At 44.5% G+C, this 27,734-nt stretch overlaps 1 protein-coding gene across 2 annotated transcripts; it reads right to left on the reverse strand.

Annotated features, from left to right (window-relative positions):
- Window positions 1–980: 980 nt before the first annotated feature.
- LOC137355786 (vascular cell adhesion protein 1-like) lies at window positions 981–27,231 on the reverse strand. 2 transcript variants are annotated; one of them, XM_068021297.1, is made up of 5 exons: window positions 27,093–27,231; window positions 25,220–25,495; window positions 16,293–16,607; window positions 9,406–9,687; window positions 981–8,840 (listed from the first exon to the last, which is right to left on the reverse strand). In XM_068021297.1, exons 1-5 carry the CDS (start codon window positions 27,157–27,159, stop codon window positions 8,716–8,718), a joined length of 1,065 nt encoding a protein of 354 aa, XP_067877398.1. In that variant the 5' UTR covers window positions 27,160–27,231; the 3' UTR covers window positions 981–8,715. The 2 variants fall into 2 exon arrangements, with proteins under 2 accessions (XP_067877398.1, XP_067877399.1); XM_068021298.1 differs by having other exon boundaries at window positions 27,074–27,186.
- Window positions 27,232–27,734: the final 503 nt, after the last annotated feature.

Consider the following 27,734-nt stretch of genomic DNA (forward strand, 5'->3'; position numbering starts at 1 on the left):
AATACAGCTCATGCTCACTCAAGAGGCTGCACAGCGTATTTGGAAGTAAACATGGCATTGATATCAATTTCAAGCACTATTTAAAGGGATGTTCACCTGTTAATATTCATCTGCTGCTGGAGCTGTGAAGAGGAACTCTGAAACACATGGGAGAATTTCTGGCACAATTTGTCTCGACTTCACCAACACACTATCAACATTTATTTCAGAAATTCTCTGAGGCCTCCACCTAAAAGGTCCTGTGCTACTGCACCTTATTGGACCCCTTATAGGAGTCACCAGGAGAGAGGGAGTGCTTGGTCATCGCCATCTTGCAAGAGTTCCCCTTGATCTGCAGGAGGAATGGGAGGAGGATGTGAGGCCAGGCAGAGCAGAGTTAGCTGCTGTGGGAAAGAGGGACAGGAGGAAGAGGTGGCATCTTCCCCCACCACCACCCACCCTCGTGCAGATACAGGACATCTCTCTTCCTCTGAACCTCCTCCACCAGGACCTCCTGTGCTGTGTCTTAGAACCTAGGCATCCTCTCCCTCAGACCCTGGTTTATCCTGCAGTCTGCCAGCCAGTATACTTTACACCTTCAGAGGAGCCCACATATACGGCACCATGAAAATTGTGTCAAATCAGCACTTGAGTGCTAAACTTGTGGATTTCCTGTTTAGCACCCTCACGAAAAATTCTAATTATGGTAATCAACAATTAGGACCAAAGTTGTGTGCTAAATCCAGACTTTTAAACAGGCTAGTCTTATTAGCATTGAACCTACTTAGTGCCTGTTTTCACCCTGTGGCCAAAATAACCCCCCCCCCAAGGTTTATAAGATGGCCACTTTAGCTCACCTCCAAACTATCTTACATACCCACTCAAAAGCGTCTTTCTAATTACGCATTAGGCCAATCACCAAATAATTACAGTGAAACCCTGAATGGAATGAATTAACAATCTCTTTCTAAGGTTATCAAAGATGGAGTCAGGCAAAGAGATGTGGTAGCTAATTCTACTTTATTCACATCATCTAAGTTAGCACAAGCATTGATAATTGCAATAGGCATTTAGACAAGTTATTACTGATGGTATAAATCATTCGGCACAGGAATGTAATTTGAGCATTTTGCTGTACTCAGCTGTAGCTAGGTTCTCTTGATAATTTTTGATATATTGCAAAGTTTCATGTCTGACGTTAGCATACAGCTTTGTAAAGTTAGATTAATTAGTTTGCGTTCAGTGCGGATATTTTTTACCTTCACTATCTTGCTGGTAATCAGTGGAGTAAATCACCTGCCCATTATAGAACCTGGCCAGTTTTCATTCCTGTTGTTTTCCGGCAATCTGTTTCATCAGGTCACTACCAAGGAGACAAATTTAAACATTATCTTCAATGTGTCACTGACAGGCTAACACCTTGAATATAAAGACTATCCCCGCCGTGGAACACACAAACATGACCTTATCCTTGTGGTGGATGGGCTTTGTATCACTGGCTGTTTGACTATCTGGAGATGCCTTCAGGCAGTCGTGATCCAAGGCATTGTCTTCCCATTCTGGATTAGCTAACCATTCACATATGGGCTTCTGTGTTTTTAGTAACAAATCAAAAATGTCAAACTTTGACTTGTGCATCTTTTTCAAGGCATCAATCAATTATACAGACATTTGACAGAAATTGTGATGGGGAAATTTCAAGTAGTTTGATGAAGGTCAGATCATTCAGTCACTTTACATATTCTAGGTTTTCAACATCTAAATTCAACAGCTTTACTAACCTATGGCTCCAGCATCAATTAGAAACATTTTCTGTGTGTGAGAGTGTGTGTCTTTGTCCCAGCTTTTCTTGGAGTCCTTCCTAACTCTCCAAAAATTTCAGTATTAGCCCTTTGGTTCAGGGAGATCAGAGAATAGGGTCATCAGTCTTGCATCCCTACCTCCTAATCTGTGTTCCCTTTCAGCTTGGCTGTAGGTTGGGGACATGAGATTGGAGAATTTATCCTATTCCCTGAAACTATGTAATTTAGTTTCATTTTGTTGTTTGCTTTTAAAAGTATGAACATTATAGATAACTGATGAAAATGGTTGAACTTCAGTAATAAAAGTTTACAATTTCCTTGTTCCATTTTTATTCATATTTTCCCTTTTTTCATTCATTTGTATCATCCTTTTTTAAACACAATGCACCACAGCCACAGCAACACACAACAGGATAAATTGAACAAGACCAGGAAAATAATGCCTTCCATCTTTTTGACAGTCAACATAATTTTATTTTATAGAAAATAATTTTTCAGTCCTCCTCTTTTTGTGCTTATCAGCATCATGTACTAACCTCTACTAGAGAGAGTAGGTCAAAAACCTTGCTTCTCCCCTGTGCTTTTTGAAACAACAACTTATAAATATATAGCGACATTAATGTCATAAAAGATCCCAAGGAGCATCACAGGACTGTTACCAAATAAAATATGACACCAAGCGACATAAGGAGATATTAAGACAGGTGACCCAAAGCTTGGTCAAAGAGATAAGTTTTAAGGAGCGTCTTAAAGGAGGAAAAAGAGGAAGAGTGCAGCGAGGTTTAGGGAGGGGATTTTAGGGCTTAGTGCCTTGGCAGTTGAAGGCACTGCCAACAATGGTAGAGGCGATTAAAATTGGGGATGCTCAAGAGGCCAGTATTAGCGGAGCACAGATATCTTGGAGGGTTATGGGGCTGAAGGACATTTCTGAGATGGGGAGAGGTCAGGCCATGGAGGGATTTAAAAACAAGAATGAGAATTTTAAAATCAAGGCATTATTTAACAGGGAGCCAATGTAGGTCGGCGAGCGTAGGAGTGATGGGTGAACAGGGCTTCGTGCGATTTAGGACAAGGGCAGCAGAGTTTTGATTGATCAACTTTACTGAGGGTAAATAAGCTGCTAGACTGTTTGCAAACATGGCCTGGGTTAACGCTACCTTTGGAAATTTCATGGTCTCCATCTTGCTGCCTTCATGGGTCAGAACAGATGGGTTTGGTACCTCACCACACATCACTACAGTTACACAGTGAGGAACTGTTATCCTGCCGAATAAACAGCGACTTTGAATGCAGGAAATAGTTACAATATATGATCTTGACCCTGATTGGTGACTAGGAAACCTATGTGATGGTTGCAACAGTTAGCACAAAGGGGAGTTCTCATTTATTGGGGAATAATGTTATGCAACAGATCACTTATTACAGAAGGAATGCTGTGACTAGTCTCATTAGTGCCTCACCAATGATAGCTTTTGAGCTATGATTACATTAGTGAAATTAATCAGTTTCACTGTCAAATCTTTGCCTGAGGGTGACATTGCCAACAGAACAAAAAACACCTCTTGTAGTGATGTCAGCTATAGTCACAGCTTTCTATGAGACCATTGAAAGCATTTAGAGTCATAGAGTTATATAGCACAGAAACAGGCCCTTCGACCCATCGTGTCCGTGCAGGCCATCAAGCACCCAACTATTCTAATCCCATTTTCCAGCACTTGACCCGTAGCCCTGTATGCTATGGCATTTCAAGTGCTCATCTAAATACTTCTTAAATGTTGTGAGGATTCCTGCCTCTACCACCTCTTCAGGCAGTGCGTTCCTGATTCCAACCACCCTCTGGGTGAAAAAATCTTTCCTCAAATCCCCTCTAAACCTCCTGCCCCTTACCTTAAATCTATGCCCCCTGGTTATTGACCCCTCCGCTAAGAGAAAAAGTTTCTTCCTATCTAACCTATCAATGCCCCTCATAATTTTGTATACCCCAATCATGTCCCCCCTCAGCCTTCTCTGTTCTAAGGAAAACAACCCTAGCCTTTTCAGTCTGTCTTCATAACTGAAATGCTCCAGCCCAGGCAACATCCTGGTGAATCTCCTCTGCATCCTCTCCAGTGCAATCACATCCTTCCAATAGTGTGGTGCTCAGAACTGTACACAGTACTCCAGCTGTGGCCTAACTAGCGTTTTATACAGCTCCATCATAACCTCCCTGCTCTTATATTCCATGCCTCGGCTAATAAAAGCAAGTATCCCATATGCCTTCCTAACCACCTTATCTACCTGTGCTGCTGCCTTCAGTGATCTATGGATAAGTACACCAAGGGCCCTCTGACCCTCTGTACTTCCTATTTCTCATATAGTAAGAAAATTTTCAAATGTCTGCAATACAAGCACAGAATGAAGGGTGTTGGGTCAGAAATATTTAGACACAGTGTTGAAATAATACAGAAATAAGTGAGATATAAATGAGGTGGGAGTCCTTGACAAGCTAAAATGTTTAAACAAATAAATTATATTCATCCCAGCATGCTGAAAGACCAGTGAAATTTACAAAGCGTGACTATTATGAGAGAGTCAGTGGACATCAGGAAGGTACTGGTAGATTGGAAATGGGCGAATGCGCTGCCAAGTTCAGTTAGGGTAAAATAGTGAAATGAATTATCAGGAATAAACTTGAGGTTTATCTGTTCAACACTAACTTAGTAAACAGCAGACAACATGGCTTTAGACAGGGAAGATGCTGCCTGAACAATCTCCTTGACTTGTCTGAGGAAGTGCAACCCAAGTTGCTTATAATTAACGCTATGATGTTATGTGCTTAGATTTCCAAAAAGCAGAGTCATTGTCTGGCAGATGTCATTTATCATAGCATCATAGAATGGTACAGCACCGAAGGAGACCATTCAGCCCTTTGTGTCCGTGCTGACCAGCTCTTTGCAAGGATAATTCAGTTAGCCTCACTCCCCACACTTGCCTCGTAGCCCTGCAAGTTTTCTCTTCAGATAATCATCCAATTCCCTTTTGAAAGCCACAATTGAATCTGTCTCCACCATACACTCAGGCAATGCATCCAGATCTTTACCACTTGCTGCATAAAAACGTTTCTCCTCATGTCACCATTGGCTCTTTTGCCATTCACCTTAAATCTGTGTCCTTTCTTTCTCGACCCATCTGCCAGTGGAAGGTTTCTCTCTATCTATTTTGTCCAGACCCCTCATGATTTTGAACGTCTCTAACAAATCTCCTCTCAACCTTCCCTTCTCCATTCTCACAAATCTTTTCTGCACCCTCTCTAATGCCTTCACATCCTTCCTGAAGTGTAGTGCCCAGATTTGGACACAATACTCCAAGTGAAGACAAACCAGTGTTTTATAAAGGTTCACCATAACTTCCTTGCTTTGGTATTCTATCCCTCTATTTATAAAGCCCAGGATCCCCTATGCCTTCTTAGCCATTTTCTCAACCTGTCCTGCCACCTTCAACTATTTGTGCAAATATTATCCAGATCCCTTTGCTCTTGCACTCCTTTTTAGAATTGTATCCTTTATATTGCCTCTCCTCATTCTTCCTCCCAAAATCCCAAAACGTATCACTTCACACTTCTGTGCATTAAATTTCATCTGCCACGTATCTGCCCATTCCACCAGCCTGCTCTGATCTCTTGACGTCGATCACTAACCTCACAGTTCACCATACTTCCAGTTTTTTTTTCATTTGTTCCTGGGACATGGGCGTCACTGGCCAGGCCAGCATATTTTGCCCATCCCAAACTGCCCTTGAGAAGGTGGCGGTGAGCTGCCTTCTTGAACCACTGCAGTCCTTGGTATGTACCACCAACAGTGCTGTTAGTAAGGTAGTTTCAGGATTTTGACCCAGTGACAGTGAAGGAACAGCGATATAGTTCCAAGTCAGGATGGTGTGTGGCTTGGAGGGGAACCTGCAGGTGGTGGAGTTCCCATCCATCTGCTGCCCTTGTCCTTCTAGGTGGTAGAGGTCGTGGGTTTGGAAGGTGCTGTTGAAGGAGTCTTGGCGAATTTCTGCAGTGCATCTTGGAGATGGTACACTCTGCTGCCACTGTTTGTCAGTGTGCAGGAGTGTATGTTGAAGGTGGTAAATGGAGTGCCAATCAAGCAGGCTGCTTTGTCCTGGATGTTGTCAAGCTTGTTGAGCGTGTTGGAGCTGCACCCATCCAGACAAATGGAGAATATTCCATTACACTCCTGACTTGTGTCTTGTACTTGGTGGACAGGCATTGGGGAGACAGGAGGTGAGTTACTCGCCGCAGAATTCCTAGCCTCTGACCTGCTCTTGTGCATTTTTGAGGCTACTCCAGTTCAGTTTCTGGTCAATGGTAACCCCCAGGATGTTGATTGTGGGGGTTTCGGCAAAGGTAATGACATTGAACATCAAGGGGAGATGGTTAGATTCTGTCTTGTTTGAGATGACATTGCCTGGCAGTTGTGTGGCGCAAATGTTACTTGCCACTTATCAGCCTAAGCCTGGATATTGTCCAGGTGTTGCTGCATCTGTACTCGGGCTGCTTCAGTACTTGAGGAGGCACGAATGGTGCTGAACATTGTGCAATCATCAACAAACATCCCCATTTCTGAGCTCATGATGGAAGGAAGGTCATTGATGAAGCAGCTGAAGATGGTTGGGCCTAGGACACTACCCTGAGGAACTCCTGCAGTGATGTCCTGGGACTGAGATGATTGGCCTCCAAAAACCAAAACCATGATCCTTTGCGCTAAGTATTACTCCAACCAGTGGAGAGTTTTCCCCCTGATTCCCATTGACTCCAGTTTTGCTAGGGCTCCTTGATGCCATACTCGGTCAAATGCTGCCTTGATGTCAAGGGCAGTCACTCTCACCTCACCTCTGGAGTTCAGCTCTTTTGTCCATGTTTGGACCAAGGTTGTAATGAGGTCAGGTGCTGAGTGACCCTGGCGGAACCCAAACTGAACGTCAACGGGAAGGTTATTGCTGAGCAAGTGCTGCTTATTAGCACTGTCGACAACCCCTTCCATCATATTATTGATGATTGAGAGTAGACTAATAGGGTGATAATTGTCTGGGTTGGATTTGTCCTGCTTTTTGTGGATGGCCACACCTGGGCAATTTTCCACTTTGCCGGTTAGATGCCAGTGTTGTAGCTGTACTGGAACAACTTGGCTAGGGGCGCGGCTATTTCTGGAGCAGTCTACAGTACTATTGTCAGAATGTTGTCAGGGCCCATAGACTTTGCACTATCCAGTGCCTTTAACCATTTCTTGATATCATGTGGAATGAATCGGATTTGCTAAAGATTGGTATCTGTGATGCTGGGGACTTCAGGAGGAGGCTGTGATGGATCATCAACTCAGCAGTTCTGGCTGAGTATGGATGCAAATGCTTCAGCCATTGTGTTATCTGCACATTTTAAAATTTGCACACCCACGTCTATGCCATTAATATAGATCAAGAGAAACAAGGGTCTCATTACTGACCCCTGGGGTACCACCCTGTATATACCTTCCTAAGTCCGAAAATACTTAAAAGTAAAATGAATTCCCCATTCATGAAAAATATCATTAATTTATCAAGCTCTATTATATTCAAGAAAATAGACCTCAAAGATTTGATCAACTAAATGTCAAATCTGGGAATTGGATAATGCATTTATGAGCATGAACATTTAAAAATAATTAACCCTACAAAATATACATCAACTGTTAGATTATAAGCAAAAGAAGGAAAACCTCAGAGAATAATGGGTACTTGGAATTGATTTTCTCTCTATCTGGCAAAGGTCCAAGAGCACCTTATGTTACTGAGCTAACACCTGATTTCAACAACAACTTGGGTGCTTTTGAAGTGTAGTCACAGTTATAATATAGGAAAAGCAGCAACCATTTTGCTCACAGCAAGCTCACACAGACATCAATAATTAATGACCAGAGAACACAAAAGCAAAATACTGCAGATGCTGGAAATATGAAATAAAAACAGAAAATGATGGAAATATGTAGCAGAATTGGCAGCATTCGTGAGGAGAGAAACTGAGCCAATGCCTCACATTGACTACCTCTCATCAGAATGGTCATCGACCTGAAATGTCAATCCTGCCTCTCTCCCCACAGATGTTACCTTCAAAATAGAGAAGTGTAGTATTATGCAAATGAAAAACAGACTTGTATTTATATAGCAACTTCACAACCTCAGGACATCCCAAAGTGCTTTACAGTCAATTGAAGTGAATTCACTGCTGTAATGTAGGAAACACGGTTGATAATTTGTGCACAACAAGCTCCCACAAACAGCAATGTGATAGTGACTATATAATGTGATTTAATGTGTGAGTTGAGGGATAAATATTGGCCCGGAAACTCCTCCAATTGGGTTGGGCCAGCACAAAACATGTGTGTACTATGCAGGATTGTGAAGATAAGTTTGTCGAATAGGGGGAAGACTTAGTTGTTTAGAAGGTGAATCTTTTAAGGTGCCAAGAGCCTAGAAGGATGTTAAATAGTGTACGAGGATGTATTTCCAAAACCAAAAACATTAAACTGTACTTGGTTAGACTTCATTTAGAATACTGTAGCCAGTTTTAGTCCCCTCACATAGGGGGTGAAATTGAGTTTCTGGAAAGAGGTTCAGGGGAGGGCCATTGCATTGATACTTAGCTTAAAAGCCCTTATTTGACACCATAAGTGTTGACAGCTGGAGCTTTTTACTTGCTGTCTTCCACCTGTCTCCCAGTTGTCCCAATCTGTCTGCATCTTCCTGAAAAGTCTTTTGCAGATTTGATAGTTTTATATCGTAGTACAATGTAGAAAGTTACGGGTTATAGACGCATTAGAAACTGATGTTACATTATTAAATCCATATTTGTCGCTTTCACAGTGTCAGCTCTGAGAGCATATCATACATTCTGATCTTCGCTGTTTTACTTCTGTTATTATTTCTTCTCTTTTTCCATGTTTCTAAAACAAACGATCATGGTAGCCAGTAATGCAGCAGCTACAATTGCTACAGAGGACAAGCCGGTGTACATTGCTGCAAGACTTCTGGCTGAAACTTCACCTGGATCAAAGAAAAACAAGATAAAGGCTAACCAAATAACAAAGGCTTTCATTGTACCATCACATGTACTGGGAAATTATGTCTGTAAATTGTAGATGACCTGAAGTCCTCATTCCCTTTTGTGTTTCCATCTTACATAGTGGGAAGGAACCAGAATTGCTCTAGAAGAGGCAGTCAATAATTACTTAATGGGGAAGGCCAGGTGAGAGGTATGCTGTATACCAACAATCTTAATAGGACATGTTCAGGGTATGCATGGCCCTCACTCTCTGCATAGTCAGTCCTGCAGCCCCATTTTTACAATATCTCAGAAGTAAAGACCAATGCTATTGGGATGCAAGGGTCATGACTTTTCATCAAAGTAAAGAACCCTCCCTTGCCCATTCTGCTAGTTATATAGCTGCTGTTAGAGGCTTTTGAAGGGCAAACAAAACAGAACTTGACATGGGGACTAAATCACACAATTAACCAACACTCAGGTTTTATTTGTGGTCACAGAAATGCTGCTTCAGTCCTCAGAGGGTTAATTATTTTCAATTATTGGTGACCAATATTACAAACTGACCTTTGACTCTGAGATTCACTTCCTTCTCATCGTTTCCATATTGATTAGCAACTATACATTTATAAATGCCTTGATGTTCTGATGTTGTGTGAGAAATATGGAGGATTCCAGGAGGGCCAGTCTCAACGCTGTTGCCATTTCTGGGGACGTCCCACTGGAATGTAGGCTTGGGGTTTCCTTTGGAATTGCAGGTTATTGTAACCTCATCACCTTCACTGATGTATACTGGAAACCCTGACACTTTTTTGTCATTTACTGAAATGGTTGTGTCTCGTGGTCTATCTGGAAAAGAAATGATAAATAATCTGAAAGTAGGAAGGTGTTTGGAGTAGCGTAGAGTAGTGTTGGGACACAAGTTCAGCTTCATTGTCAGTGAGATCCCAATTCTAGCCGTGTCAAAGTGAGACGCATTCCTCTGTTTGTACAGAAACTAAGACCGAGAAATTCAATGAAGCAAAATGGGCACCTTAGCATCCAATATGATGCTGGAAGAGCGCAGCCCACCAGACTGGATTGGCTGCTCCTTAAGCATCCAGGGCACATGCCAGAACTATTTAAAACAGTGAATAAGTTATTCAAATTAGGGCCTTATGCTTGTTGCTCCTTTTTGTGACATTGGACTGCCCCAATGCCAGAGTGATAAATTCACCACGCAACTTGGCAGGCAGGAAGCATGGTTCAGCTGCGCTATTTAAAGGGTTTATTCAGTTGGTCACTGAGGCTGCTGATTAACATTTGAGCATTTTCCGACCTGTTTTCTGACTGTGGAAATTTTATTTTGACCGCTGAGAAAGAGATTTTGCTGCTACTGCACCATTTCTGATTTTCTTCTAAACAATTGCAACCACAACTCAAACCTTGTACCCTCTACTCGGGAGTGTTTAAACTAGTCTTGCAGTGGGGTGGGACCCAAAGTAGTAGTCTCTCAGATGAGATAGTTGAGGCAAATGTAGAGGGTAAAGCAAGCAAGTCCAGTAGGCAGGCTGGGCAGGGGCGGGACAGGGAGCGTGGAAGGTCTGGTAGGCTAAACTGCATTTACTTTAATGCAAGAAACCTTACGTGTAAGGCAGATGAACTCAGAGCATGGATCGGTACATGGGATTGTGATATTATTACTATTACGGAAACGTGGTTGAGGGATGGGCAGGACTGGCAGCTCAATGTTCCGGGGTACCGATCTTTCCGGCGTGACAGAGGTGGAGGTAAGAGAGGAGGGAGAGTTGCACTATTGATTAGGGAGGACATCACGGCAGTACTTAGAGAGGATATCCCAGGGGGAATGTCCAGAGAGGCCATATGGGTAGAACTTAGAAATAAGAAAGGGGTGATCACTTTGATGGGATTATACTATAGGCTCCCCAATAGTCAGAGGGAAGTGGAGGAGCATATATGTAGGGAAATCACAGCTAGGTGTAGGAATTATAGGGTTGTAATAGTAGGTGATTTTAATTTCCCGAATATTGACTGGGACTGCCTTAGTGCAAAGGGATCAGATGGGGAAGAATTTGTTAAGTGTGTCCAGGATAGTTTTCTGAAGCAGTATGTGGATAGCCCTACTGGAGAAGGGGCTACACTCGACCTCCTCTTAGGAAATGAGGATGGGCAGGTGGTTGATGTGTCAGTGGGGGAGCACTTTGGGACCAATGACCTTAACTCTATTAGCTTCAAGATAGTTATGGAAAAGGATAGGACTGGTCCTCAGGTTGAAGTCCTAAATTGGGGGAAGGCTAATTTCGATGGCATCAGACAGGAACTCTCAAAAGTTGAATGGGAGAGGCTGTTTACAGGTAAAGGGACATCTGGCAAGTGGGAGGCTTTTAAAAGTGAGAAAGGAAGAGTTCAGGGCCGGCATGTTCCTGTTAGATGGAAGGGCAAGGCTGGCAAGTTTAGGGAACCTTGCTTGACGAGGGATATTGAGGGTCCAGTCAGGACAAAGAAGGAGGCATATGTCAGGTATAGGCAGCTGAGATCAAGCTGAGTCCCTCGAGGAGTATAGGGGATGTAGGACTACACTTAAGGAGGAAATTAGGAGGGTGAAAAGGGGCCATGAGATTTCCCTGGCAGATAAGGTAAAGGAGAATCCTAAAAGATTCTCTAAGTATATTAAGAGTACAAGGGTAGCTAGGGAGAGAGTAGGTCCCCTTAAGGATCAGTGTGACAATCTATGTGTGTGGAGCCACCGGAAATGGGCAAGGTTTTAAATGAATATTTCTCATTCCGTATTTACCGTGGAGAAGGTCATGGAAGCTAGTGAGTTCAAGGGAGGGAACAGCGATATCCTGGAGCATATCAACATTACAAAGGAGGAGGTGTTGGAGGTTTTGAAGCGCATTAAGGTGGATAAATCCCCAGGGCCTGACCAGATGTATCCTAGGATGCTATGGGAAGCAAGGGAGGAGATTGCTGGGGTCCTGGCAGAGATTTTTGTATCATCGTTAGCCACGGGTGAGGTACAGGAAGACGAGAGGATAGCTAATGTTGTGCCTTTATTTAAGAAGGGCAGCAGGGATAAGTCAGGGAACTACAGGCCGGTGAGCCTTACATCAGTGGTGGGAAAGTTATTGGAAGGGATTCTGAGAGACAGGATTTATATGCATTTGGAAAGGCATGGTCTGATTAGGGATAGTCAGCATGGCTTTGTGCGTGGGAAATCATGTCTCACAAATTTGATTGAGTTTTTTGAGGAGGTGACCAAGAGGATTGACGAGGGTAGGGTGATGGACGTTGTCTACATGGACTTTAGCAAGGCCTTTGACAAGGTCCCACATGGTAGGCTGGTCCAGAAGGTTCGAACACATGGGATCCAGGGTGAGCTAGCAAATTGGATACAAAATTGGCTTGGTGATAGGAGGCAGAGGATGGTAGTGGAGGGTTCTTTTTCAGATTGGAGGCCGGTGACCAGTGGTGTGCCGCAGGGATCGGTGCTGGGCCCTCCGTTGTTTGTCATATATATTAATGACTTGGATGTGAATGTAAGGGGCATGATTAGTAAGTTTGCAGAAGACACCAAAATTGGTGGTATAATGGACAGTGAAGAAGGTTGTCTAAAGTTACAACAGGATATAGATCAACTGGGAAAGTGGGCAAGGGATTGGCAAATGGAATTTAACGCAGACAAGTGTGAGGTGATGCATTTTGGGAAGTTAAACCAGGGCAGGACATATACAGTGAATGGCAGGGCCCTGGGGAGTGTTGTTGAGCAGAGAGACCTTGGGGTGCAAGTACATAGTTCCCTGAAAGTGGCAACACAGGTTGATAGGGTGGTGAAGAAGGCGTATGGCATGCTGGCCTTCATCGGCCGAGGCATTGAGTAGAAGAGTTTGGACGTCATGTTACAGTTGTACATGATGTTGGTTAAGCCGCATTTGGAGTATGGTGTGCAGTTCTGGTTGCCGCTCTACAGGAAAGATGTGATTAAGCTAGAGAGGGTGCAGAAAAGATTCACAAGGATGTTGCCTGGTTTGGAGGGCTTGAGTTATAAAGAGAGATTGGATAAGCTGGATCTGTTTTCCCTGGAGCAAAGAAGGCTGAGAGGGGACATGATAGAGGTATATAAAATTATGAGAGGCATAGATAGGGTAGATAGCCAGAGTCTGTTTCCCATGGTTGGGGTGACTAAAACTGGAGGGCATAGACTTAAATTGAGAAGGAGGAGGTTTAAAGGGGATCAAAGGGGTAAATTTTTCACACAAAGAATAGTGGGTATCTGGAATGAGCTGCCAGAGGAGGTGGTGGAGGCAGGAACAGTAGCAACATTTAAGAGGCATCTGGACAGGTACTTGAATGAGCAAAGCATAGAGGGATATGGAATTAATGCAGGCAGATGGGATTAGTATAGATAGGCATTATGGTCGGCATGGACGCGGTGGGCAGAAGGGCCTGTTTCAATGCTGTACGACTCTTATGAGAACATGAGCAGCACTGCCTGTGACTGTCAGGCTTTTTTTATTCTTCCATGGGGTGCAGGCGTCACTGGCAAGGCCAGCATTTGTTGTCCGTCCCTAATTCCCAATGAACTGAGTGGCTTGCTAGGCCATTTCAGAGGACTGTTAAAAGTCAACCACATTGTTGTGGCTCTGGGCAACATGTAGGCCAGATCAGGTAAGGACAGCAGATTTCCTTCCCTAAAGGACATTAGTGAACCAGGTGGGTTTTTACAACAATCGACAATGGTTTCATGGTCACCATTAGACTAGCCTTTATTCCAGATTTTATTAATTGAACTCAAATTTCACCATCTGTCGTGGTGGGATTCGAACCCATGTCCCCAGAGCATTAGCCTGGGCCTCTGGATTACCAGGCCAGTGACATTACCACTATGCCACTGTCTCCCCCTGATGCCACACCTTGTAGTCCAGGGAGGTCATTGAGGCTCTCGAATGTGTAGGTTAAGCCACATTACTTTCCAAATGAATAGAACAAAGCAGAACAAGAAAACACTTGGCTTTGCCCACATTGCAATCTTCTCCAGTGTTCTAGGTTACTAGATGTACTCTCTGTCCCGTGCACGCCCTGCACCCTTATGCCCTGTCTGCTGTGCCCTGCGCTCGCTGTCCTCACTCACTGTGCTATCGGACCTTTTCAAAAGCAAACAGATTTCTTGGTTCAAGACTGTTTCCTGTCTAGATGAGGGCAGGAGTCAGCCATTGAGAAAGGCTTTAAGACTTGTCATGCAACATTTGTGTCAGACCAGCTCTAACCATTCCATGATTCTGTCTTTGAAGTAAGCTGTGTAGAAGCATGCAGCCCCATTACAGATTGACTAGATGGCAATGTACAGCAAATAAATTGAAAAATCTCTGTGTTTAGAAAGCAACCTTTTTAAACCTCATGCGATGAGGTAATTCCCCTAAAGTTGCCTCAGTGTCGAAAGAAACGGTTCACCCCTCAGATACTGCATCAAATGTGAAATCCTGACCCTCGTGAGGTTTGCGCACTTAAAACTGAGGACCCCACCGTCAATGGAAAATGGTTCCTTACTCATTGCATGTTTCCCCCAAACAACGCACTGCACACCAGGCTCATTCCCACAAACGTCCTACCGCTCCCAGCTGTGGGTTCCCTGTTGCAGCGTGTATTTCAGTGCCCAATTATTCTCATGTGGGTCCCATGCCCAGGAATTCCCTCCCTAAACCCCTCTGCCTCTTATAATCATAGAATAGTTACAGCACAGACAGAGACCATTCGGACTGTCATGTCCATGCAGGCTTTCTGCAAGAGCAACTCACCTAGTCCCACTGCTCTGCCTTTTCCCCCATAGCCCTGATCATTTTTTCTCTTCAGATAAATACCGAGTTCTCTTTTGAAGGCCTCGATTGAAACTGTCTCCACTACACTCTCAGGCAGTATATTACAGATCCTAACCACTCGCTGTGTAAAATAAGTTTTTCTTCATGTCGCTGTTGCTTCTTTTGCCAATCATCTTAAATTAGTGTCCTCTGGTTCTGGATCCTTCCTCCAATGGGAAGTTTCTCCCTATCTACTCTGTCCAGAGCCCCTCATTATTTTGAACAACTCTAACAAATCTCCTTTTAATCTTTTCTTATCCAAGGAGAACAGACCCAGGTTCTCCAACCTATCCATGTAACTGAAGTTCCTCATCCTTGGAAGCATTCTCGTGAATCTTTTCTCCACCCTCTCTAATGCCTTAACATCTATCTGAAGGTGTGGTGCCCAAAACTGGAAACAATACTCCAGTTGAGGCCGAACCAGTGGTCACTGGTTTATCATAACCTCCTTGTTTTTGTACTCTATGCCCCTATTTATAAAGCCCAGGATCCCATATGCTGTAGGAACTGCTTTCTCAACCTGCCTTGATCTTCAGCTAACTCTCCTCCTTTATGACTCCTTAGAAAACAACCCTCACTTCTAATATCTCTTTCTTTGGTTCAGAATCCATTGTCTTTCATTGCACTTCTATGAAACACTGGGGGATGGTTTTATATCGAAATGAATGTTGTTATTGGCCAGTAATTTCCTAGGAACTTCTCCCATTCAGCCATCGTAACTTAACCGGAATGAGGCAGAAAGACAGTTTATACCGTACTTCAGCTAAATTATGGCCACAGAGTGGAAGCAGCTATGGGGAAATTACTGGCCAGTGTTGTTGTCGATCTCTGTGGCTGATGACCAATAAGGATGTGACAGACCGCTCAGTATAACTTCCAGATTTTCATTCCTGTTGTGAAATTCTGCTTAGCACCATTACAGCTCACTTGAGACAAAACACTCAGCACACAGGGCAATCATTTACCTTTTTTTGCCTACATTTGAATCCATATTTCCATCTCAAGAACTTGTCTTAATACTAAACAAAGCTCTGGGATCCAATTTGTCTGTTCCCTCATAAGTTATAAATCCTTCAGTGTAAATATCCCTACTGCCCATTGCTCAAATATCAATCCCATGCCTCATGTGAGTTTTCTGTCTGTTTGCTGCCTCCAGGCCAAGATGTTCCACTGTGATCCAGTGTCTAGCACTATATACAATACTCGATACTCGATTTAGTGCTTTGTACAAGCTGCCTAGTACTTCCTGGGACTGATGCTCTGACCCTCAGCAACCATCCTGAGATTGCATTGGACTTACCATCACTGAATGTTGTTCTGATGTTTTATTGGAGTTTGCCAGTATCATCCTGCCCACCCTATTTCCTATTTATTTTTTACACCCACTCTGTTCCCCTCACTCAGGTTCATGACTTTGTATTCTTCTGCATTAAATGACATCTCTCACTTTGTGGTTAGTCCCTCAGATTTTCTAGCTCTCGCACCAGAACAAAATGGCAGACCATGATTTTGGTTTTGATTTCTTTTTTCTACAAATCTGAGTATTTAGCTCATTCTCTAACAGGAAAACCAATCCATTGCTATTCAGATGGAACTTACAGTATGTTTGAAGAGTCACAGAGGAGTTTGTGATTGGTTTTGTGGTGTTGGAGCCCAAGTCCACCTCTGCCAAGCAGGTGTACTCCTGTCCATTATCTGACATACTTGCAGTGAAATTGAAGATGTTCCTCAGTCTTTTATCTTCATCCGGGAAACCTTCTTCTCCTGTGAAATTCCTCTGAACAATCTCACGCCCTCTCAGCCATGTGAGTATGAGTTTATTGTTTGGATAGACCCTCGGACCAATACACTCCAGACTATATGTTTTGTTAACTTCCAGCTTTTCAGGAGGTGAAGTAATGTTTAATTCTCGATCTGTTCATAGAGAATCACAGTTAACAGAATTCACCAACAGAAGGTGTCTGAATTTTTGGGTCCCGCCGAGGTCGGGAACAGAGGTGGACGGAGCCCGAAAATAACAGCCCTGTGCCAGTTTCCAAACCGATTCAGACACCGGTCATTTTGGCCAAGGCAGGTTCGAGCCCAGCAGTGTTACCTGTACCCATGAGATGGATAGCCAATTAGACTCATTAAGAGCCTCATTAAGGGCACTTAAAGGAGGCGAAGTGGGATTTTCCAGTCGGCCTCCAGTTTCCCGACATGAAATGGGGGTAGTTTAACTGCCTGGAGGCAGCACTCCACGGGAAGTCAGTGTGCCAGTGCTCCAGGCAGGCTGACATGCCCTCCCTGCCTTCCTGGGTGCAGGGTGCAGCCAACGGCTGCCCTGGAGAGGGATTTCCTGCCCCACCTCCCGCTACTGACCTTCTGGCCACAGTGGTGACTTGTCTGCTCTTACTGTTTTTTAATGAATCTTTTAAAAAAGTTTGTGAGAAGGTGTCTTCGTGTTGAAGCACCTTCTGAGACTTACCATTTACTGCAGCCTGCTGTACCTCTCAAACTAGAAGGCCTCTGATAGGTCCTCCAGCTTCGAGAGCCCACCCACCGCTCAACTGAGCAGTGACCCAGACTCCATGGCAATTAAGGCGACGTCTCCGTCAAAATCCCAATGAGGGACTGTTTTCCCCTGTGAGCAGGTTTGGGAGCTGGAAACAGTCCCGACTCCTGTTTCCAGACCCCAAAGTGAAAATTCAGCCCAAAGTGCCTGAGTATTCATACCCCACCCCACTGCACTTCAACATATGAATCAAATCCATAAACAATTTACTAACAGAACTTCCCTCATTCCCTCAAGGTTTTATTTATTCATTCATGGAATGTGGTGATCTCTGGGAAGGCCAGCATTTATTGCCCATCCAAAGTTACCCTTGAGAAGGTACTGGTAAGCTCCCTTTTTGAACTGCTGCAGTCCGTCTGGTGTAGGCCCACCCAAAGTGCTGTTAGGGGGAGTTCCAGGATTTTGACTCTGTGACAGTGCTATATTTTCATGCCAGGATGGTGTGTGGCTTGGAGGGGAACTTCCAGATGCTGGTGGTGTTCTGATGCGCCTGGTGCCCTTGTTCTTCTAGGTGGTAGAGGTCCCAGGTTTGGGAGATGCTGTCGAAGGAGTCTTGGCGACACATGTAGATGGTACACACTGCAGCCACGGTGCACCTGTGGTGGAGGGACTAAATGTTAAGATGGTGAATGGGGTAGCAATTAAGCAGGCTGCTTTGTCCTGAATGATGTCAAGCTTTTTGAGTGTTGTTGGAGCTGCACTCATCCAGGCAAGTGGGAGTCTTCATTACACATCCCTACCTCTGACCTTATGTTGGAGGGAAGATCACAGAATCACAGAATTCTTACAGTGCAGAAGGAGGCTATTTGGCCCATCATGTCTGCACTGGCTCTCTGAAAGAGCAACTCCCTCAGTTTCATTCCCCCGCCTTCTCCCTGTAACCCTTGTACTTTATGCCGCTATTAATAAAGCTCCAGGATACTGTATGCTTTATTAACCACTCTCTGAACTTGTCCTGCCACCCTCAATGACTTATGCACATGTACACCTAGGTCCCTCTGTTCCTGCACCCCCTTTAGAATTGTACCCTTTATTCTATATTGTCGCTCCATGTTCTTCCTACCAAAAGGAAACACTTCACATTGAACTTCATCAGCCTGCCTATTCCACCAACTTGTCTATGTCTTTTTAAAGTTCGACACTATCATCCTCACAGTTCACAATGCTTCCAAATTTCGAATCATCTGCAGACTTTGAAATTGTGCCCTGTATACTAAGGTCCAGGTCATTAATATTTATTTTATTTAGAGATACAGCACTGAAACAGGCCCTTTGGCCCACCGAGTCTGTGCCAACCATCAACCACCCATTTATACTAATCCCATATTCCTACCACATCCCCACAATTCCCCTACCACCTACCTATACTAGGGGCAATTTATAATGGCCAATTTACCTATCAACCTGCAAGTCTTTGGCTGTGGGAGGAAACCGGAGCACCCGGCGAAAACCCGCGCAGTCACAGGGAGAACTTGCAAACTCCACACAGGCAGTACCCAGAATCGAACGCGGGTCGTTGGAGCTGTGAGGCTGCGGTGCTAACCATTGCACCACTGTGCTGCCCAATATATATGAGGAAAAGCAAGGGTCCCAACACTGATCCCTGGGGAACTCCACTACAAATCTTCCTCCAGCCCGAAAAACATCCATTAACCACTACTCTTTGTTTCCTATCACTCAGCCAATTTTGTACCCATGTTGCTACCATCCCTTTTATTCCATGAGCTACAAGTTTGCTCACAAGTCTGTTGTGTGGCACTGTATCATATGTATTTTGAAAGTTCATGTGCACCACATCAACAGAATTTCCCTCATCAACCCTCTCTGTTACCTGCTCAAAACACTCCAGCAAGTTAGTTCAACACGATATTTCCTTAAGAAATTCACGCTGGTTTTCCTTAATTAACTCGCATTTGTCCATGTGACTATTGATTTTGACCCAAATTAGTTTTCTAGAAGCTGTTCTACCACCAAAGTTAAACTGACTAGCCTGCAGTTGTTGGGCTTATCTTTACACCCTTTTTTGAACAAGGGTGTAACGTTTGCAATTCGCCAGTCCTCTGGCACCACTCCTGCGTCTAAGGAAGACTGAAAAATTACGGCCAGTGCCTCTGCGATTTCCACCTTCACTTCCCTCATTATCCTTGGATGCACCTTGTCCAGCCCTGGTGCTTTATCCACTTTAAGTACAGACAGCCTCTCTAATACTTCCTCTTGATCAATTTTAAACCCTCTAGTGTCTGACTTACCTCCTCTTTCAACATTGCCTGGGTTGCATCTTCTTCCTTGGTAACGACAGATACAAAGTATTCATTTAATACCTCAGCTATGCCCTCTGCCTCCATGTGTAAATCCCCATTATGGTCCCTAATTGGCCACACTCCTCCTTTTACCACCCTTTTACTATTTATATGCCCAGAGAAAACTTAGGGATTTCCTCTAATGCTAGCTGCCAGTCTATTTTCATGCTCTCTCTTTGCTTCTGTTATTTGCTTTTTGACCTCCCCTCTGGACCTTCTATATTCAGCCTGGTTCTCAATAGTATTTTCTACCTGGCATCTGTCATGAGCACACTTTTTCTTCTTTATCTTAATCTCTACCTCTTTTGTCATCCAGGGAGCTCTGGACTTGTTTGCCCTACTTTTCCCCTTCAAGGGAACATACCTTGACTGTGCCTGAACTATCTCTTCTTGAAGCTAGCCCACTGTTCATCTACTGGTTTTCCTGCCAGCTTTTGACTCCAATTTATTTGCCCCAGCTCCATTCTTAACCCATTGAAGTTGGCCTTCCCCCAGTTAATTATTCTTACCCTGGAATGTTCTTTGTCCTTTTCCATAGTCAGCCTAAACCTTATGATACAATGATCACTATCCCCTAAATGCTCTCCATGATCCACTTGGCTCACTTCATTCCCAAGAACCAGATCTAGCAGTGCCTCCTTTCTCATTGGACTAGCAACATACTGTTGTAGAAAATTTTCCTGGACACACTCTAGGAACTCTTGCTCCTCACTGCCCTTTACACTACTACTATCCCAGTCTATGTTTGGATAATTAAAGTCACCCATTATAACTCCCCTAATTGCACCTCTCTGTAATTTCCTTTCAAATTTGTTCCTCCATGTCCTTCCCGCGAGCTGATAGCCTATAGACAACACCAAGAAATGTAACTGCATTTTTTTGTTCATTAGCTTTAGCCAAATTAATTCTGTCCTCGACCGCTCTGGGACATCCTTTCTCTCCAGCACTGCAATGCTCTCCTTAATCAATACTGCCACCCCTCCCCCTTTTTTCCCTTTCCAATCTTTCCTGAACACGTTGTATCCAGGAATATTTAACACCCAGTCCTGCCCTTCTTTGAGCCAGGTCTCTGTTATGTCCACAACATCATATTTCTACATGGCAATCTATGCCTGCACCTCACCAGTCTTATTAACCACACTCAGTGCATTCGCACACATGCACCCTAATTCAGACTTTATTACTTTCTCCCTTATTCTGACCCCACCCAATAATGTACTATTCCCTACTCTCGTGCTAGCTATCTTCCCCAATATTCTGTACACCTTGTTATTCCTCTCTAAAACTTGCTTCTGGTTCCCACACCCCTGAAAAGTTACCATTTTGGCTTCCCTCCAGTCTGAGCTCCCCCTCAGGTTCCCATCTCCCTGACAATTTAGTTTAAATGCTCCCCAACAGCATTAGCAAATCTCCCTGCGAGGATATTTGTCCCAATCCTGCTAAGATGTAACCCATCCGTCTTGTACAGGTCCTGCCTGCCCCAGAACCCTCCCAATGTCTCATAAATCTGATGCCCTCCCTCTACACCAGTTCTCCAGCCATGTGTTCAATCACTCAGTTCTCCTATTCCTGTGCTCAGTTGCATGTGGGACTAGGAGTAATCTTGAGATTACTGCTTTTGAGGTGCTACTTTTTAATCTCCTTCCAAGCTCCCCAAAATCTGCTTTCAGGACCTCATCCCCCAACTTACCTATGTCATTGGTACCGATGTGGACCACGGCCTCTAGCTGTTCACCCTCTTCCAGAAGAATGTCCTGCAGCCTCTCTGTGACATCCTTGACCCTGGCACCAGGGAGGCAGCACACCATCATGGAGTCACGTTTACTGCCGCAGAAACGCCTGTCTGTTCCTCTAACGAATTCCCCATCTCTACTGCTTTTTCATCCCCTCCTGTGCAGCAAAGCCATCCGTGGTGCCACGAATTTGGCTGTTGCTGCTTTCCCCTGGGAGGCCATCCCCCCCAACTGTATCCAAAGCGGTGTATCTGAGAAAGGGATGGACACAGGGGACCCCTGCACTATCTGCCTGCGCCTACTACTCCTCCTGGTGGTCACCCATCCCTTTTCTGCCTCTGCAGCCATTACCTGCTGTGTGACCACCTTGCTAAATGTGCTATCCACGATGTCCTCAGCATCTTGATGTGGACCAAGACCTCTAGCTGTTCACCCTCCCCCAGAAGAATGTCCTGCAGCCTCTCTGTGACATCCTTGACCCTGGCACCAGGGAGGCAGCACACCATCCTGGAGTCACGTTTACTGCCGCAGAAACGCCTGTCTGTTCCTCTAGGTAAATTGGCCATTATAAATTGTCACTAGTATAGGTAGGTGGTAGGGAAATATAGGGACAGGTGGGGATGTTTGGTAGGAATATGGGATTAGTGTAGGATTAGTATAAATGGGTGGTTGATGTTCGGCACAGACTCGGTGGGCCGAAGGGCCTGTTTCAGTGCTGTATCTCTAATCATAACTAACGAATTCCCTATCTCTACAGCTCTTCCACTTCTCTTCCACCCTTCCAGTGCAACTGAGCCACCTGTGGTGCCACAAACTTGGATTTGACTGCACTCCTCCGAGGAACCATCACCCTCACCGGTAACCAAAATCGATTAGCGAGTGAGATCATAGCAGGGGACTCTTGCACTATCATTGATGAAGCAGCTGAAGATGGTTGGTTAGGGCACCTTCCTGAGGAACTCCTGCAGCAATGTCCTGGAGCTAAGATGATTGTCCTCCAACAGCCACAACCATTTTCCTTTGTGTTAGATATGACTCCAGCCAGTAGAGAATTTCCCCCTGATTCCCATTGACTTCAATTTTACTGGGCTCCTTGATGCCACATCTAGACAAATGCTACCTTGATGTCAAGGGCAGTCACTGTCTGGAATTCAGCTCTTTTGTCCATGTTTGGTCCAAGGCTGTAATGAGGTCTGAATCTAAGTGGTCCTGGTGGAACCAAAACTGATCATCGGTAAGCGGGTTATTGCTGAGTAATTGCCACTTGATAGCCCTGTTGATGACACCTTCCATCATTTTGTTGATGATTGAGAGTAGACTGATGGGGAGGTAATAGGCTGCAGAAGATTTGCCCTGCTTTTTGTGGATGGGGCATATCCAGGCAATTTTCCACATAGTCGGGTCCATGCTGTACTGAAACTGAAATTGTACTGGAACAACTTGGCTAGGGGTGTGGCTAATTCTGAAGCACAAGTCTTCAGCACTGCAGCTGGGTTGTATCCTTTGCTGTATCCTGTGCCTTCAGCTGTTTGCTGATGTCACGTGGAGTGAACCGCATTGCTTTGGCTGAATATTGGCAACTGTGATCATGGGACCGTCACAAGGAGGCTGCGATGGATCATTAACTCAGCACTTTGGCTGAAGATGTTCGCAAACACTTCAGCCTTGGCTTATGCACTCACGTGCTGGCCTTCACCATCATTGAGGATGGGAATGTTTGTTGAAACTCCTCCTCCATTAATTATTTAATTGTTGACCACCATTCATGATGACTGCTATTCTGTGAAAGCATCAACATCCCAAGGTGACCTCCCCCCATGAAATGAAGGCACTTTGTATTTGTACATGACAGATGAACAAATGGTGGACAAAGTAAAAATGCTTCTTCAAACACTGATCAGACACTTGGGTTTCCAAAAGGTTTCACTACCTTTACTTAAAAGATTCTAAGGCCTGCTCAATGTTACACAATTGATGCCTCACTTTCATTCAATGACGATCCAATAAACCAGCTGAGTTCAGGATTAAACTATGTCTGAGTGTTAATCTATTTTACATCACTCTGCACACAGTTCAGTCTTTCACCAGCGCCAGGCTACCCTAAATCAGACACATTCTGGTTATCCTTAAAAACTTTGCCCTGTCTCCACTTTCCTTTCATGTCAGTTACCGCCCCATCAGTCTACTCTCAATCATCAGTAAAGTGATGGAAGATGTAATCAACAGTGCCATCAAGCAGCACTTGTGTAGCAATAACCTGCTCAGTGATGCTCAGTTTGGGTTCTGCCAGGGCCACTCAGCTCCTGACCTCATCACAGCCTTGGTTCAAACATGTACAAAAGAGCTGAACTCAAGAGTTGAGGTGAGAGTGACTGCCCTTGACATCAAGGCAGCATTTGGCAGGGTATGGCATCAAGGAGCCCGAGCAAAACTGGAGTCAATGGGAATCAGGGGGAAAACTCTCCGCTGGTTGGAGTCATACCTAACGCAAAGGAAGATGGTTGTGGTTGATGGAGGTCAATCATCTGACCTCCAGGACATCACTGCAGGAGTTCCTCAGGGTAGTGTCCTAGGCCCAACTATCTTCAGCTGCTTCATCAATGACCTTCCTTCAATCATAAGGTCAGAAGTGGGGATGTTTGCTGATAATTGCACAATGTTCAGCACCATTCGCGACCCCTCAGTTACTGAAGCAGTCTATGTAGAAATGCAGCAAGACCTGGACAATATCCAGGCTTGGGCTGAAAAGTGGCAAGTAACATTTGCGCTTCACAAGTGCCAGGCAATGACCATCTCCAACAAGAGAGAATCTAACCATCTCCCCTTGATATTCAATGGCATTACCATCGCTGAAACCCCCACTATCAACATCCTAGGGGCTACCATTGATCATAAACTGAACTGGAGTAGCCATATAAATACCGCGGCTACAAGAGCAGGTCAGAAGCTAGGAATCCTGAGGCGAGTAACTCATCTCCTGACCCCTCAAAGCCTGTCCACCATCTACAAGGCACGTCAGGAGTGTGATGGAATACTCTCCACTTGCCTGGATGGGTGCAGCTCCAACAACACTCAAGAAGTTCGACAAGAAGGGCGGCACAGTGGCGCAGTGCGTAGCACCGCAGCCTCACAGCTCCAGCGACCTGGGTTCAATTCTGGGTACTGCCTGTGTGGAGTTTGCAAGTTCTCCCTGTGTCTGCGTGGGTTTCCTCTGGGTGCTCCGGTTTCCTCCCACATGCCAAAGACTTTCTGGTTGATAGGTTAATTGGCCATTATAAATTGCCCCTCGTATAGGTAGGTGGTAGGGAAATATAGGGACAGGTGGGGATGTGGTAGGAATATGGAATTAGTGTAGGATTAGTATAAATGGGTGGTTGATGGTCGGCACAGACTCGGTGGGCCGAAGGGCCTGTTTCAGTGCTGTATCTCTAAACTAAACTAAACTAAACTAAACCATCCAGGAGAAAGCAGCCCGCTTGATTGACACCCCATCCTCAAACATTCACTCCCTCCACCACCGACGCACAGTGGCAGCAGTGTGCACCATCTACAAGATGCACTGCAGCAACGCACCAAGGCTCCTTAGACAGCGCCTTCCAAACCCGCGACCTCTGCCAACTAGAAGGACAAGGGCAGGAAATGCATGGGAACAACACCACCTGCAACTTCCCCTCCAAGTGACACTCCATCCTGACTTGGAACTATGAGGCCGTTCCTTCACTGTCGCTGGGTCAAACTCCTGGAACTCCCTTCCTAACAGCACTGTGGGTGTACCTACCTCACATGGGCTGCAGCGGTTCAAGAAGGCAGCTCACCAACACCTTCTCAAGGGCAATTAGGGATGGGCAATAAATGCTGGCCAAGCCAGCGATTCCCACATCCCATGAATGAATTAAAAAAAAGATAATCAAATATGTTGGATCAAGAGTTTTCACTTACTGTATACTGTGACCACCTTTTTTTCCTCCTTCAGCTGATAACCGTCTGATTTACAGATTACACTGCATGGTGCTGCAAAATCCCATTTCTGCATACTTGGGAAATAGTCTGTGGACCAGTTAGTGCCATTTCTTCTGTTCGGATGTATCCCTGATTTATATTCCACAGTCATTATCGGTTCTGCACATGATGTACTGCAGTTCACCTCTAAAGAATCTCCAAATTCCACAGCTGAGGGGTTTGTGTCAATCCAAACCTCAAATCCAGTTACACTTGCTGCCAAGGAAACAAAACAGAATAGATTCAGGAAAAGGAAATCCTTTTAATTGCAGAACTCATGATTAACTCCCCACAGTAACTGCACACTTTCATTTTGTATCTGGGCACTTTTATAGTGGAAAAACTGATGGAAATTAAAACTGGAAGCTCAAAAAGGAACACAGGAGGCTAAAAATTCAAATCCACGAACTGCTTTCAAAAAGTGGAAGTTAATAAATGTGTGGTTGCCTGTTAATAAATTTTAAACTTCCAGTATATGTGTAAAGAACTGTAAATGAAAGAAGTATCAACTCAGCCTTGGGTTGGATAAGCAGGCATTAGAAAGACCAAATAATGAGCTAACCTTGACTGCAACACAGAAGGGAAAGCAGTTGATTGGGAATGTTTGCAAGATAGGTTCAGATAAAGAGAGCCCTTTAGCCAATTTATAGTTATCTTTCTGTCTTACTACATTTGCATTTAGCCATTTCAGAAATTAGATTTGGGTCCCGGCCAGATGCAGTGATGTACAAGACAATTCCTCTGGTGCAGGACCTCGCTTGAGAGGAGGTTAACTGGAGAATGGGCAAGGAGGTCAACATCCTCAACATTTCAGCCATTACAATTAAGAACTAGAAAATTGGGCAGGCAGCAATTCTGGATCTGCCCTCCTGCTGAGTGAGGTCAGGGGCTTGCATGGGCTGCACTAATATTTATAAATAATGCTACATCTGTAAAGTCTGCAGATTGAAGAATCTCAGGTTTGGACCAACAAGGAGTTGCATTTAGTTAGTGCCTTTAATGTAAAATGTAGCAAGGCGCTTCACAGGAGCATTATCAAACACAATTGGAAACAGACAATAATAATCCCATTACACAGGAGGAGCGACAGGAATGAATATCAGAAACACAGAGGCACTGGTCTGCTTCGGGTGACTGAGAAATTGCCGCACTTTGTGTGCCAGCATGGTGACTGGGCCCTTTGGTTTTGCCCAATTCTGTGTTACTCACTGTAGTCTCATACAGATCTGTCAGAATTGCTGGTTTCAATGTGATGGCAACAACAAGCAGTAAGTGCCAGTGGGGTGAAACCCACATGGAACTTTGTTTTTTTCAATTCAAATGCTAGAAAAGAGCCAAATGACCTCTTCAGTTGTCAATAACAGACCAGAGCTGGTGTTGGGTGTGGAGGCTCCATGCCTGGGATCTGCTGGGGCTCTCCACTGCAGTGGACCTCCGCAGGCACTGCTGCCTTAAAATCCATGTCTGGTTTTTACTCTAAAGGGTACAGAGGAATGGCCACTGCTCCCAGTGTTTTTCACAAGCGCTGGCTCACTTATTTAAGACAAACCAATAGGGCAGAACAGAAAGTGCCAGAGTCGCAAGTTTAGATTTTTAGCACAAGTTGAGTCCCCGCCCTCACCTGTAGTTCTTTACCTCTCAAGTCTCTTTTGAGAAAGAACCCAGAGAACCCCAAACTAATATTTCCCAATGTTGAATTAAAATAGAGCAGGAAAATGTAAAAACCCCAGTAGTTTAACCATAAGGTCGTAAAGATCTGTTACCACCCTGAATATAATGTAAAGAGGAAATTACCTTGTTTACTTCAACCCACCTGTCATACTGAAAGTTAAGATGGAGAAGTAAATACATCCAACTGTTGAAATCAGCCTAAAGTCCATAACTCCGGGGTTTTGGAGAGAATGGATCTTCACAGTTTGCAGGCTGGAATCTGAAATTGCAACTGCTGTTGCTGCCTCTTGGAGATATTGCGTTACAGATCGTTATCAAGGATTGCATGAGCATCGCCCTTCCGGGACATTATTTGGAATTAAAACATTCATTTTGGGACTTAATGTGAGGAGATTCCACAAATACTTTTCTCTCATTTTAACATTTTGCAGATTAATCAGGCTTTTTGAAAGTTTTTCGATGTCCCTATAGGAGTTCCCGATGTGGTTGTAGGGGACAGGATTGAGTGTGCCTGTGTACCAGCTGTCGCACCCTGGCAGCTGGGATACAGGCTGCTGTGTCTTAGGGCATTCAGGATCTCATAGCTACTACTAGACCATTGATCCTGCTAATGAGCTGGGACACATATATGTATGGCACGCCCAGTGGAATGGTGATAATTGGAGGAGTCCTGCCTGATACTGCCATCTCCGTGGACAGTACACATGTGAAGCCTCTGGACTTCTCCCTCAGCTATCCTGCCAGTGATACGCAAGGGGAAACTTTAGGCTGTCCATGAACAAGC

This window comes from Heterodontus francisci, chromosome 43, assembly GCF_036365525.1.
Source record: "Heterodontus francisci isolate sHetFra1 chromosome 43, sHetFra1.hap1, whole genome shotgun sequence".
Taxonomy (NCBI): domain Eukaryota; kingdom Metazoa; phylum Chordata; class Chondrichthyes; order Heterodontiformes; family Heterodontidae; genus Heterodontus; species Heterodontus francisci.